The sequence below is a fragment of the Dreissena polymorpha genome, chromosome 14 (genome assembly GCF_020536995.1).
Source record: "Dreissena polymorpha isolate Duluth1 chromosome 14, UMN_Dpol_1.0, whole genome shotgun sequence".
In the NCBI taxonomy this organism is placed as follows: domain Eukaryota; kingdom Metazoa; phylum Mollusca; class Bivalvia; order Myida; family Dreissenidae; genus Dreissena; species Dreissena polymorpha.
Window position 1 is genome coordinate 49,457,566 of NC_068368.1, and position 13,770 is coordinate 49,471,335.

Below are 13,770 nucleotides of genomic sequence, written 5' to 3' on the forward strand. Positions count from 1 at the left end.
TAAATGTGTACTTCCAAGAAAATACACCTGGTAGTCTACATACAAAAGAACAACACATGAACGATGGATATTGTAATATCTAGGTAAATAAATGTATTCCCACAAGACGCTTAAAACCTAAGATTTACAGTTATTTAACCCTTTTTTACTATCACAACATGAATAAAAACCTAAATACTAGTTATTCGTCAGTAAAACAAACTAAATAACATTTGTAATTCAAAATATGTCGATTTTCTCATATGATTACATATAAACAATAAACCGGTATACATTTATATAATTACAATTGCGCTGGGCTAAACATTCAAGGATCGCGGGTTCGATACCGTGTGTAGTAATTGATCACGAAATCCTTTCTACGACTATTCTCCCCTAGATTATTGAAGTGGGGCAGTTGTCAGTTACGGTCATAAATAAGAGCACTTTAAAAATGTACTTGTTAACCAGGTTACCCAGGAAAACTATGACTGGGTTAACTAACCGCATTGATATAGCAGAAATAGCATTGAAACCGGCGCAAAACTGCACCTAAGCCAACAAAACCCCATACCAATTTGATTGATATTATAATATCAATATTTATTTAAAAAAAAAGACATACAGTGGACACAGTATGCTATTACAGCTCATATAATTGAATTTAATGTCAATGTTACTTGAATTGTATTTGATGACCAAAGTACAAATTAATATTGCATCAGTGGAAATTACGAACAAATATGGTCTGCTATATATTTTGTTACCATGGCAATATTTTTGTAAGGACTGACACGAGGCTTAATCTGAACAGAACAATAAGAGTTGTATAACGTTTACGTGCACAAACACAGCTATTCATTTGTGTACATTGATATGTATGACCAGAAGATCACATTGCGAGAGCCGTTGCCTGGATACATCCACAGGGACTAGATCACCGGAAGTATACCAACAGCGATGCTCTCGATGCTGCATTCGTCTGTGCCACGGCGGATCCTGCAACCGACGCCAATAATCATAATAACATGAGCCTCGTTCTGAAAGAACTGAGCTTGATGCATGTGCGTACATTGTCGTCAAATATAAGCCTGCGCAGGCTTATCTCGATGGCATTTTAAACATGTGTATTTAACCCAGTTTTTCCAGAACGAACCTCATAATGCGTGTACTCAACAACAGGCTGCACTTAACGTGCGTGGGCATGTAATTAACATCCATGTAGAATGCTTTGTCACACACGCCAAGTAATGCTACCGCACCGCTTAGTCAGCTACGTTCAGGGGAAATAACTCAGTAATGTGTGGGTCACTTGAAATAAAAACAGTTTTGAGCATAAATCGGCTGTATTGTGATTGCATGATTGTATTTAACATTTAAATAAAACCGCTTGATAAATGTAGTAGTTCGCCCAGCTAACTGTTAACATTTTATGAGGACTGACAGAGAGACTGACTTCGTTTGCGAGGGAAGTAACGCCTAGCAAACAAAATAAGAACATACCTGTATAAGCATCGCCGAAGATCAATAGTTTTATAGTCCGGTATTATCTAATATATAATGTTTCGTAAACATATTTCTGTTAGAAAAATACATTTTAGATTCAAGTTTTAAAACCCCAAATCAAATAGTTCTCACTCATTGTAGGTAACATATAGTGATAGATTTACTAAACATTCTAATAAACCACCTGAATTAGGACAAAGCGTCTATCTCCCTTACTAGTACAAAGCTATTATCTCCCTTGCCAGGACAATGCTCTTATCTCTCTTACCAGGACTACGCGATTATCTCCTTTACTTACCGGAAGAAGCCATCCTCTCCCCAGCTGGTACCCCAAGAGTTCTTGACGATCCAGTACGGAACGCCCTGCTCTTCCCCGTACCCAACCACGAGCACCACGTGGTTGGTGATCTCCCAGGGATTGAACTTGCCCTCCAGCCCCGTGATATGGTGGTAAATGCCACTCTGCGAGGAATATAACAAGGTAATTAACTGGCATTTAAACCATAGTAGCCCATCTATGCTCTTTTTATAATTCGCGTACAAAATGTCTAGGAGTTCTCTCAGAAAATCTCGAGGCCCACAGCAAATTTTCTCGGATAATGGGCTCCTTGTATATGAAATGAAAGCGGTCATATTCCTATGACCGATAATGACGTAATCATGCTTACTCATTGTGTTGTATATATGTTCCAAGATATGTCTGTCAACCGTGTGCTGGCTAACTGACCATACAGTATTTGCATGATTACATTTTTGAGTTTTGTAACATAATCGGTAGAATGACAGTGCATACACAAGTCCGAGGAAGTGTTAATACAGAATCTATTCTGCTAATTAACAAGTCCAAAAAATATTCTAATTAATAAGATTCATTCAGCAACTTTCGAGATCGTAAAATAGTGATGTCCATAACTAAAAAATACGACGGGCGGCCTGCCCCGTGATTCATTCCGATAAATTCCGATGTATATGATAGTTGAACTCGTGCTAGACTCTTTTTAAATAAATGGTAGCAAAACAAACATGTTGATCATGGGAATTGACCAAAAAATCGGAACATATTGTTATCAAAGGGGCTGACTTTGTTAGTTTTTTCGACTTAATTTGATTTTCTTTATTAGATCTAGTACTCTGACCGCTGTTATGTATGATCTTTGAGATTCAGACAGTGAGGTTCAACATCGTTGTGCAAAACTGTCTTTGAAGTCTGTTATACAACAATGTCTTACAACATTTGAAATATTCGTCGCATATGTCGACACATCCACGTGAGGCTTATTCATGCAACCTTGACAGTTTGTTGATTTTTTTCTTGTTATGTTACATTTCTCATTGAAAGCGTTCTGCTGAAATTCCGATCATAACGTTACAGTTTAAACATGAAATATTTACTTAACAAGCTCTATCGGTAACGCGGCTTTGTCAGTATTGCACTAAATACTGAAGCACCCTAGCGGTCGGACGAAACCAATATCAATTACAACATTTGCATTCCATCAGATTGCACTTTATCTGCACAGTTGTATTTGTAAAGTTTCATAATGAAATCCAATATCCATTAAGGATATGCCAGTTAATATTTAGATAGAAAAAAATCAACACAAGAGGAATGGCCTCTGATGAAAATTTTGTATTTATGTTTATGTAAACGTTACCAGACATTTTCTATTCGAGAAATGAAGGTTCATCCATGATACCTCTTCATTTTTAATATGTTTACTAGTTCCATGATTACGGATATATATTATATTAGTTGCCAATCGAGTAATTTTTGCAGAAGGACGAATGGTTGAACAGAGGAAAGGATTTACAGATAGCCAAATGTGTATACTACGTTTCATGGTCATATCTTATGTAGTTGTAAAGTAATTACATTATGAATTTGTGTTATATTTTCAGTAACAGTGATTAACAATGACCTCTGATAAAAATCGGGGTTTCAAATGGTTCTTCATAAGTATTCCAAGTTTTGTCTTTCCTAATAAATTCATTTTTTTTGCGAATCAATAGGCAGACGGATAGATGGGAGAATTTACAGATATACATATGGGAAACCTTCAGCTGAATGTAAACGCCAGTTTCACGTTAACCCATTTATGCCTAGTGGACTCTCCCATCCTTCTAAATTGGATCAATTTATTTCCAAAATTAGGGCTGTCTAGTATATTTATTTCCATATTTAGAATATTTCTTACAGAAATTCCTTTAAGCAAACAGCGCAGACCCTGATGAGACGCCGCATCATGCAGCGTCTCATCTGGGTCTACTCTGTTTGCCAAGGCCTTTTTTCTAGACGCTAGGCATAAATGGGTTAATATCTTTTGTTTCATTTTTAGAAATTGTAATTTAAGTTGTTGTGTTTTATAGTAAAAGCGAACTGACCTTTGACCTCTGGTGAAAAAGGAATTGTGCATAATCCTCACATTGCCCTTTACAGTTACACTAAGTTTTATCCAATTATCTTCGAGTAGAAATCGCAGTTCATGGATTGGCTGACTGACACACAGGCAGACGGACGGAGGGACATGACGGACGGAGGGTAAACATTTAGTCTCGTAAGAAATGGATCTAATAAGTAATTAGATTTTCAAAACAAAAAGGCCACTTAATGCGTATTCATATGGTAAAGGGGCCTTTTCACAGATTTTGGCATGTTTTGAAGTTTGTCATTAAATACTTTATATTGATACAAGTAAACATTAAATCTAAAAAGCGCCAGTAAAAAATCAAAATTCAAATTCAAAAAAGGACAAAAAGTAGCCCGCAGCAGGGCTCGAACCAGTGACCACCGGAGTCCTGGAGTAAAAACCAATTAGACCTCTCGGCCATCCTGCCAAATATGTATGAGGATGTATTTTATACTATTTATAAGCAATCTTCGTAGTTTCACAAAATCAAACGACAACAACAGAACTCTCCAAATTATTCAATCGTTTCGCGTTGCAACGCTTTATAATTTTCAGGTTTTTAAATCGTCAAAAGATGCATACAATGGCTATCTTAGATTATGGTAAATGTTCAGTTTTACTGTTTTCTCACAAATATCATAACTAAAAGGAAAATTTGCGAGTCTGAAACAACTTTTTTCAATTTTGTCAATTTACCAAAACGTGAAAAGATCCCTTTAACGACGTCGATCAATACTTGATTACCGGTACTTTCTTTGTTTCCACTCGTGGAATGCATTAGCTTTTAAATGCTTGCAGCTTGTTTCATATAATCAACGTAAACAATTGTCTTTTTACTGGGAAATAATAATAAGTCCAAAGGTTTCCTGATTCTCAGACATAATAAAAGCTATTTCAGCCGCCCATTGTACCTTGTAAGCCATAAAGTCGCCGTAAACTTCAAAACTGACAGCGATTGGCCCGTTTTTCACAAGCTCCGCCCTCATCAGTGGTTCGTTACACGCTCCATAGTAACCGCCAATATAATAGTAGTCACGTGTGTATTTCCTCGCGCATGCGGTCTTTATACACTCCATGTCCTTGCCTTCGTACGGGAAGCATTCTTCCTCAATCAGTCCAAAGTCTTGGCCGTATTTGCCTGCAAGAGAGGAGTGGGTCGTATTATAGTGTCTAAAATGCACTGAATTCAGGTTTAGTTTAGAGTTACATATAGTATAGTATATCGTAGAAAATCCGAAAAAATGATGAAACAATGCGCTGCAATATATCAAAGATTGTATGTTCAAGTCTCCGGGTTTTCTTATATCGAAAAACAAAAAATACAGAAATCAAACAATCAAACAAAATACACAACATTTAGTCACGATTCTGATCGAATGGTAGTACATTTTTATCCAGTGCTGAAGTGAACAAGTTGTCAGTCATCCGTCACAGTGTTAAAAAAAACACTGTTAGAAAAAGAAAAGAAAAAAGTACATCAAATCGAAATATCATAGAAATCCATCTGTATTTAAATTTTTAGAACTTATGAAATCGTGTAAAAGAGAAGATCTCATCAAACTTTCCTTATACATCAAAGAAGCTATGTTTCTCCGAAAAACTCTTTTTGATATTGTCAAAGGATCACAATAGACTTTTTGTTCATCCTCATTGCTTATTACTTTATAAATGTATACTGCTATAGAAAATTATTTTATTGTAACATATTAGATTACATCCCTTTTGCTTACTACTTTATAAATGTATATTGTTACTGAAATTCAGTTATTTGAATATATAAGTTTAAACATGTATTGCTAACATTGTCATTACCATGTTGACACATGACCTTTTGTATATTATGTACACATAATATGAAGACGATGTACTATGTACAAGTCTTAATAAATTATCTGTTCTGTTCTGTTTATGAGAACAACGATACCGGATATTGTATTCGATGATATCGGAATGACTGTATTAAGTGAACGACACCTTTAGTCGAATAGTTGTTACAATAGAAAATTGATTACTGGTAAAAACATAGTGTTACATCTATTAAAATCTTTATAGTTGATCAGATAGAAACCATATCAGCAAATAGGTCGCCATGTCGAAGTGGGCGTCCGCCTAGCGACCGGTTGGTCACAGATTCGATCCCCACGGTTGGGGCTTTCTTTATATATACCCCTTAGACACCAAGCACTGGGTGTACCCATGAAACGGATTCGACAGCGTTTCAATAACCCTTAGTAGGCTTTGAATGCAATCGATTTAAAATAAACATTATTAAACTATTGTTCGACAATTGATTGGATTACTTGTACATGTAATAGTTATCTCCATCACAAGAAAAACATATAGTTGAACATATGGTAAGTATACCAGCCATATTAATAGTATACAGATATTTTACATTCATGAACAAGAAAACCTTTATATTTGAACATGTGAGTCGCGTTCTGAGAAAACTGGGCATACTGCTTGTGCGTAAAGTGTCGTCCCAGATTAGCCTTTGCAGTCACGCTTAGCTCCTCTAGGGTGTGTCTTATAGTCACACTGAAATTTTAACCTTCAAGTCGTGTCTTGTAGTCACACTTGGTCAGTCTATTCGTGACTTGTAGTCACAATAGCTCAAATAAGGTAAAAACCCAGCCAGAGTGCAGAAATATCCTTTCACGTATCCTTTTAGTTAATGATAAACCTGTGTCTTTATGTTGCCAAAACTTTGCTCATAATATCATTATAATTATTGTCTTAACCCTAGTTATATCAATTTATTACATAATATTTTATTTTTCCTGTGTTTTAATATTGTAGCCTGTATTGTTTTATTGCTTACAGCATTTTTATTTATATCACACATTTTTAGATTATTAATCCTTTAATAAATGCTGCATAATAGTATCAATTATTCTTTTTTATCAATTGTACGTATATTTATATGTTGTGTATAACGCCATTGAATATGATTAGATAAATAGGCGTTTCATCATTTCAAGTTTCGACACTTTCCGCTTTATGACATTTTTCGTGTAAATAAAGTCTCTTCATTGCAAAAATCCAATTTAGGCGGAAAGTGTCGTCCCTGATTAGCCTGTGCGGGCTGCACAGGCAAATCTGGGACGACACTTTACGCACATGCAGTATGCCCAGTTTTCTCAGAACACACTCATATGTTAACCATACCAGCTATGAGGTAAGGGAAGCCCCCATCGCAGCCCTGCGAGTACTGAGAACAGCTGACCACGTCCTGTGTGGAGTAGACCTTCTGCACGGTGTTGTTGGTGAACACCCGCTCGCGCGCCTCATACAGACCCATGGACCCGAACGCGTAGCAACTCCCGCAATCGCCCTGGTCGCGAATAGGAGAGACGTAGTTTACACCGTCCTTGTTCCGCCAATCAAACAGCGTCGGTAAAGCACGGGCCGCTAAAAGAAAGAATCAAAGCGCTGGTGTTAATCCAATCTCAAACAGAGGGAAAACTGCTGAACCGAAAACCCCTTTAAAAGTAAATTACTTTTTAATTATTGGAAATGGCACTAAGAATTCGTCGTAGCCAACATGTATTGCTTAACAATCATTAACAACTTAACGACTGATGGATGGATGGTTTATTACAACGAATAAAATATCCGTGGCTTCGGATTCAAACCGTATATATGTCAGAATTGTTTAATGCAGTCAATTTTTATCCACACAACTCATGGCTTGTGTCATTAACCCATTTATTCCTAGAGTCTAGAAAAAAGGCCTTGGCAAATAATGCGGCGTCTCATCAGGGTCTACGCTGTTTGCTTAAAGGAATTTCTATAAGAAATATTCTAAATATAGAAATAAATATACTAGACATCCCAAATTTTGGAATAAATTGATCCAATTTAGAAGGATGGGAGAGTCCACTAGGCTTAATGGGTTAAAACCAATGCCAAGCGTTCTTGACTTGTACAGTCCGGGGGTTTGACAGATAAAATACCTTTCCGAACCCTTTATTCCAATATTTTGTTTACTGTTCCTTTTGAAATTCAAAAACAAACATGAACCGTTTTATGATTATTGAAGAAAAACCTGTCACAACAAACCTCTAAGATGTTCGTTGGTAGCCGTGGCAGAAGGAGGGAATGCGCGCGCTGATCTTTGACCCCCAATCATGCGATGTGCTTCTTTCACAGTTTTTCCCGCAAAGATCGTATCCCCGGTGGCTACCCAGTGTTTCTGCATACTGTTGATTACTGGTAAAATAAATAAAGCACAGCAAGTCATAAAATCAGCCGTGTTTTGGGAAAACGAGGCTTAATGCACGTGCGTAAAGTATTTTCATAATAAAGCCTGTGCAGTTCGCACAGGCTAATCATGGACGACACTTTCCGCTTGTGTGGAATTTTCCATTTAAATGAAATCTCATCTAAACGAAAACGTCTAGAAGAAAATCCTGTGAAAGCGGAAAGTGGTGTTTCTGATTAGCCTGTGCGGACCACACTGACTAATCTGGGACGACACTTTACGCATATTCATTACCTGAGGGTAAGTCCCGTTTTCCTTGAACGAGGCTAAAATATATTGCTTAACCTGGAAAGAAACATTTCTAGAAGATATACTAGTACCTTGCTGTTTTTTGTTATCAATATTTGGCTCAAAGGATGCTTCTTACTGGAGCTGGATAAAAATTAGCAAAAAGGTTTTCTTCAAAACTAATCATGGTACTCCGACATTTGTAATGTTAATCAAGGTCCAATAATGTGACTTCTTTATATGGGCTCGTGGCAAATTAATGTTATATTGCACACGTGAAAGTAAAGTATGTAACACATACGGACTTATGTTGACGTTATGGCGTACCTTTAGCAAATGTATGCAAGTTTCGTAGAGGCATTTCCCCCAGTTGCCTGCTATCCGGCTGCGATATGGCTTTCCGGTTCCTGGCATCACAGTCTAGCTTCATTCCCTGCATGCAATCCCAGTTTCGTTCATCAACGGTATGTACCCAACCTATAATAATTAAGTTCATGGAGATCATGAATGGGGTTGCACGCGAGCGTTAACATTAACTGTCCATGAATAAAAGCACATACCGGTAGTTAGGCTTTATTGAAAGTGCGAATGTTGGACTTTGAACAATGCCATGTATGATGATCCCGAAAACATATAAATGTAGTTACATTGAGACTTAAATACTGCACGCAAATCTCAAGCTTAGGTTCATCTTGCACGAAAACGTTTACCATAGTAACACACAGAACAAATAGGACATACTTCTGCTAAACAGTAGGTAAGAGTTGTGGACATACGATAGTGGCCAAACACAATGAATCAGAATACACGCGAGCCGCGCTACGAGAACAGGGTTTTTAATGCATGTGCGTAAAGTGACGTCCCAGATTAGCCTGTGATTTCTCATCAATCACATGCAATTTCAAAATCTTGCGTCCAGCCTTTCGTCTTTGTCTGACGCAGCGAAATGTGAGTATTGCTTTATACTAAGAAAACCTGTGAAGCCGTCCAACAAAAACATTCTAATAAAGCCAGTTCACTGACCTGGGAATGTGTTACAGCACTCGCTGACCACTTTGTTGTCTTGGATCTCGTAGAAGGAGAACGCAAAGTATTTCCGGCCTGCGATAACCACCTCAAAACCCTGGTTATAGATCATCGTCCAGTGACCTAGCAACAGAACACTGGCGCGTGAAAGTCTTTTGTCATGAGTAATAGACTTTCGAATACGCCTAATAGTTTTGTACACAGGTGGTTAGCCTGTGGCTATGATATCAATTTAGTAAAACACCATTTTGAATGAAAAATATTCAAATTATAACGAAAATCAAGTTCTGTGTAAACAAAAAATTCACTATCAAATATATATATATATATATATATATATATATATATATATATATATATATATATATATATATATATATTATATATATATATATATATTTATTTATATATATAACAAGCTACTCAACTCAAAATGACCCGAAAACAGGGTGCATCGCTTTGAACAGCCATAACTTCATCAATTGTTCAGCGATTTCCATGAACTCGGTCTTATTCAACACAGCAATAAATTTATTTTCTGGAAATGAAAATATGTTGTAATATTTTTTACAAATGCCGGGTCAAATTTTAAGAAATAATACGATACACAACTCGCGTGACCTACTCGTTATCGATCAGACCCGGTCCATGACTGAAATCTTCACGGATTAAAGGGCATTTTTTCCTGCAAAGTTCACGGACCTCGTACCATAATTCAATAAAAGATATGAAAAAACATTCTTACCGTTTTTGCCGTTACATTATGCATCAAAACTAACTGTCCAGCGCCGTTTGAAACCTTTCTTTACATACATTGTAACTGGCCGACATTTTAATTACACTAGTGATTTCATTGGTCCAACGCGAAGGTTTGTCTTTACTCCTGAAGATTTCATGCTTGAATCGGTCTGATCGATGACGAGTAGGTCACGCGAGTTGTGTATCATGTTATTTCATAAAATTTGACCCAGCTTTTGTACATTTCCAGATAGGAAATTCATTTCTGCGTTGAATAAGACCGAGTTCATGGAACTCGCTGCACAACTGATGAAGTTACGGCTGTTCAAAGCGATAAACCTTTTTTCGGGTCATCTTGAGTTGAAAACCTTGTTATATAATATATAGTATTATATATTTGATAGTGATTTTTTCAGGGAATTTGATTTTTTGTTATGACTTGATTATTTTTAATTTAAAATGATGTTTTTACTTATTAATATCATAGCCACGCGCTAACCACCTGTGGTTTTGTATACATACTTGAAACAACTGCTTATGTTTAAATGTCCTTATAAAGAAACATGTTTTACCATTTAAAAGCAGGTAAACAACGTTTTAAGTTCAAATTGGCGTCATTAACACAAACCAGTTATGAGCAGATTCTGTATTCTAAGACATAGGTCTTTAAATGTGTTAAGTTCGAACGACGACGTTTAGACAGCGGTGCATGAAGCAGTTTCCGGTATTATCGGTTATATGCAATAGTTACGCACAATGGTCGTTATGTCTTAGCTACAACTTAAAAGTACCCCGGGTACTCTAAAGTACTAGTATACTATAGTGTACCCCTGCTACGGAAAATATACTAAAAAGTACCCAGCATATGACAGGGTGCCTTAAAGCGTATGTTCCGTACCGGGGGACATGTACAAATATATACTATACCGGGGTACTTTAAAGTAGTATCTGAACCGACGATGACCACTAGAGCACTTGTTACCTGTATTTCCGAATTCATCTACGGCCAGGTCCGGGAAGTCCAATGTGATCTTCAACTTGCGCGTGTACTGAGTCTCTACCGTACAATTGATGCTGTTGTCACCAGCGATCTAACAAGATGTTTCATACAAGTGTGTTGATATAGCTTTTTACATTTTATTTTAAACTATCTTATAAACTGACCTGTCTGCTCATGAAAATGCAGACGACACCAGTCATATTATTATGCTACCAAAACTGAAAAAAATACGTGCTTAATACTTTTTTGGGGCCTTAAAGAAAACATTTATTATTCCCAAATCAAATTTACACCAAGCAAACTTAAAGCGTATTTATACTTAAATCCCCCCTCCACCTTTAGTTCAAATAAGTCAAATGCCTAGTTGTTAGTGTTCCTTTCTCTACTTTTCCTCGTCGCAATTTTTGTTAGTGTTCCTTTCTCTACTTTTCCTCGTCGCAATTTAAGTCATTTTTAGCTAAAAGTGCTATTTAGCAGTTTGAATATAAATCATCATTCGCTTTTGAATCTATTACGATTGTTTTGAAAATGTCATTTTGACCAACTGTGAATAAGGCTCTTAATTGAAAGTATTTCTTGAATTCTATTGAAAACAGATACATATTAATAAGCAAACCTCAGCTATACTGGTAAAATATAGAGCTCATTATTTTGGTTTTTCTATGGAAAATGTACACAATACGCATATATTAACAATTTCCGCTCAGAAGCAAAGTAAACATGGCTATATGCAATCAACATAATAACCAGAACAGCTTGAGAGCACTCGGTTTAAATGAAGAATTGAATCTAGTTAGAAAAGTCTTAAATTCCATTTGATTTTCTAAGGTACTTCAAACGAGTCAACGTGCGCATCTAAGCGGGAAAGGGTTAATCTATGAAAGTACCATATGCTTAACAAATGAAGTACTCACCTCGGTACTGGAGAATCCCCAAGTGCCCCGAACATCCTCGTACGTACAGTTGGCGGGTGTGTCCGCCATTACGTATGACCCGCACACGAGCAGTGAGCAAACCCACAGTACCTTTACCGTGAACATGTTCGATCCTTGGATAAAACTGTATCACAGAGAAACGTTCTGCTTTATACGTGTTTACTTGTTCTATATTCACACAAACCGAAAGTAGACATATGTTAATCAGCTGACATATAGGCACATGATCACATGTCACATGTTCCACTAAACATACTATAAATAGATGTTAATAAAACACTTTAAGGTTACATAGCACTATAACACTAATACTTGATCTCCCATCATGGATCATCGATATCGTTTATGCTATCACATACATGAACTACTGTATAACTCTCGTGCAAGACACAGTAGTAACTGACGGCTACGATGCAGACTTCTTCGTAACATTATTATGTGTGAAATGTTTATGAAACTTGAGAAGAAAATTACATTTCTGTAAATGAACATAAAAATCATGCTCGAGATGCGGAATTTTAGCAACGGATGTTTTCTTGTAGATTAATCTTACATGCGTTTCCGACAGTAAATGTTTAAAACAAAACTTAAAACAGTATATTTGACATTGTGCTCCTTCTAAAATAACAATCATAGAAAACAAACGAAAACAATAAGCAACTTCCTCAGGAGCTAACGTTGAGTCAGCTTGTTAAAATATTGGTATGCACATTAGATTTAACTTAAGTAAAAACAGTCATTTTTAGAGGTAAATTATAGCACTTTTGTATTTTTATTATATAAGAAAAAGAACAAGTAGATTTCGAAATACGTTTGTCATTATCCTCATCTAATAAAATATATGAGCACATCATGTATATTTAAAACATACTAATTTATGTTAATATAAAGATGCATTTTATTGATGTCGACGATGTTCGACAGCGTGGGAATCGATGATGAAAATTATGATGACGATGACGATACAGGTCTGTAGCTGGTGCTTCGATGTGACGTGAGGCGTATATGACCGGCTCAAATCTTTAAAATGCTGTACAATGTATATGTTTCTTTTTCGAGATTTGTTGATATCTCTCGTTTACAAAATGGTAATGTTGAGAAATAATAAGTGTGATTAAATCTCTACTTGCATTATTGCAATTTGATTTTTAGGCGAAAACCAAATTTGCGATAACGATAAATTTCCGGAAATGATTTCGCAAACGTAAATACTCGGGCATGAAGGCTCCGGAGACTCCGGCATTCATCGACAGCTATTGCGTATCCAACTAAATGTTAACAAAAACATTTTAAGAGGATAGAATAATAGGCAATAAATAATTAATAAGTTTGATTTTCATTATTTAATAAATCGTACATTTTAATTGGAATCTTTCATAAATATGCGTTGATTTGCCAAAAAAAAAACCAAATAATTATGAATAGAGTCAGCATGTTTAATAAACAAACGACTAACAAGAAGTCTTCCATTATCACTTCCACGCCCCCTTGGATTATCAGACTGCTGACCGTGAAAAATATAAGAGTCGTGAGCAATAAAATTCGTAAGCAAATGATGCGATACAACCAAATTAAATTAAAAATTTGCATATAATATCTTATGCATTTAATTTTTATAAACTGGAGAAATGTGTGATTCTAAATGATATCGCCGATCAATATTTGAAGAAAACAATTTCAATACCC

General features: G+C 36.2%; 1 protein-coding gene across 1 annotated transcript; it reads right to left on the reverse strand.

The window, feature by feature from the left end:
* Window positions 1-165: 165 nt before the first annotated feature.
* Window positions 166-12,314, reverse strand: LOC127856961 (dipeptidyl peptidase 1-like). Its single transcript, XM_052393171.1, has 9 exons — window positions 12,064-12,314; window positions 11,132-11,240; window positions 9,409-9,534; window positions 8,713-8,862; window positions 7,956-8,105; window positions 7,062-7,304; window positions 4,805-5,031; window positions 1,784-1,947; window positions 166-978 (listed from the first exon to the last, which is right to left on the reverse strand). The coding sequence occupies exons 1-9, from the start codon at window positions 12,187-12,189 to the stop codon at window positions 912-914; spliced, it is 1,362 nt and encodes a 453-aa protein (XP_052249131.1). The 5' UTR covers window positions 12,190-12,314; the 3' UTR covers window positions 166-911.
* Between the last annotated feature and the right edge of the window lie 1,456 nt (window positions 12,315-13,770).

Bases quoted from the DNA above. Each gene is read 5' to 3' on its own strand.
- LOC127856961 (XM_052393171.1), bottom strand. From the start codon at position 12,189: ATGTTCACGGTAAAGGTACTGTGGGTTTGCTCACTGCTCGTGTGCGGG. The intron at 8,106-8,712 runs GTACGCCATAAC...TTATTTTACCAG, and splicing joins CTTGCATACATTTGCTAAAG to TAATCAACAGTATGCAGAAA. The intron at 979-1,783 runs GTAAGTAAAGGA...CGTCGGTTGCAG, and splicing joins GGAGAGGATGGCTTCTTCCG to GATCCGCCGTGGCACAGACG.